Here is a 966-nt window from a genome sequence, read left to right on the forward strand (position 1 = left end):
TCCCGGGGGGTGTTTTGGGTGCTCTCCCAGGGGGGTGTTTTGGGTGCTCCCCCTGGTGACCCCCTGTCTCCCAGGGGGTGTTTTGGGTGCTCCCCCCAAGGGGGTGTTTTGGGTGCCCCCCCAGTGACCCCCTGTCTCCCAGGGGGTGTTTTGGGTGCTCTCCCAGGGGGATGTTCTGGGTGCTCCCCCCGGTGACCCCCTGTGTCCCAGGGGGGTGTTGCCCCTGCCTGCCCCCCCCAAACCCCCCCTCCTGGCTGGGGTGTCCCCAGGAGTACCTGGACTTCCGCAAGGAGAGGAGCCGGATGCTGCTGTCCCGCAGGAACCAGCTGCTGCTGGAGTTCAGCTTCTGGAACGAGCCCCTGCCCCGCCGAGGACCAAACATCTACGAGCTGAGGACCTACAAGCTGAAGGTGTGTGGGGGGGTGGCTTTTGGGTCCATACGCTCCTGTGTCCTGCCTGGTGCTTTTGGGGGAGCAGCCCCTCTGAATTCCTCCCAGATTCCGGATCTGGCTGCTCACTCTGGGTTGTTTTTCTCCCCATTTCCAGCCAGGGACCATGATTGAATGGGGAAATAACTGGTAAGCGACCCTTTCTCCTGACACAGAGGGAGCCAAGGTGGGAAAAGGTCCCCCTAGAGCCTTGGGGGGGGTCTTTGGTTGGCTCCCCCCACCCCATTTTCCCCACCACGTGCCAGGGCTCGGGCCATCAAGTACAGGCAGGAGAACCAGGAGGCTGTGGGTGGGTTTTTCTCCCAGATTGGGGAGCTCTACGTCGTCCACCACCTCTGGGGTAAGGTAACACCACTGTGAGGGGGTGCTGGGTGGGCTTGGGGGTCACTGGGTGCCAGCCCCCTCCCCTTCCTGCAGCCTACAGGGACCTGCAGTCTCGGGAGGAGACCAGGAATGCAGCCTGGAGGAAGAGGGGTTGGGATGAGAATGTCTATTACACTGGTGAGTGGGACCCCCC

At 62.8% G+C, this 966-nt stretch overlaps 1 protein-coding gene across 1 annotated transcript in view; it reads left to right on the forward strand.

The window, feature by feature from the left end:
- Positions 1 to 170: 170 nt before the first annotated feature.
- The window catches only part of NIPSNAP1 (nipsnap homolog 1 (C. elegans)), a 2836-nt gene continuing 2040 nt past the window's right edge, over positions 171 to 966 (forward strand). Inside the window, exons 1-4 of the mRNA XM_009999486.1 lie at positions 171 to 410; positions 547 to 578; positions 695 to 789; positions 867 to 950. Coding sequence (XP_009997788.1) covers positions 171 to 410; positions 547 to 578; positions 695 to 789; positions 867 to 950 — 451 coding nt within the window. The remainder of the gene's footprint in view (positions 411 to 546; positions 579 to 694; positions 790 to 866; positions 951 to 966) is intronic.

The sequence above is a fragment of the Chaetura pelagica genome, unplaced genomic scaffold, assembly GCF_000747805.2.
Source record: "Chaetura pelagica isolate M959 unplaced genomic scaffold, ChaPel_1.0 scaffold576, whole genome shotgun sequence".
Taxonomy (NCBI): domain Eukaryota; kingdom Metazoa; phylum Chordata; class Aves; order Apodiformes; family Apodidae; genus Chaetura; species Chaetura pelagica.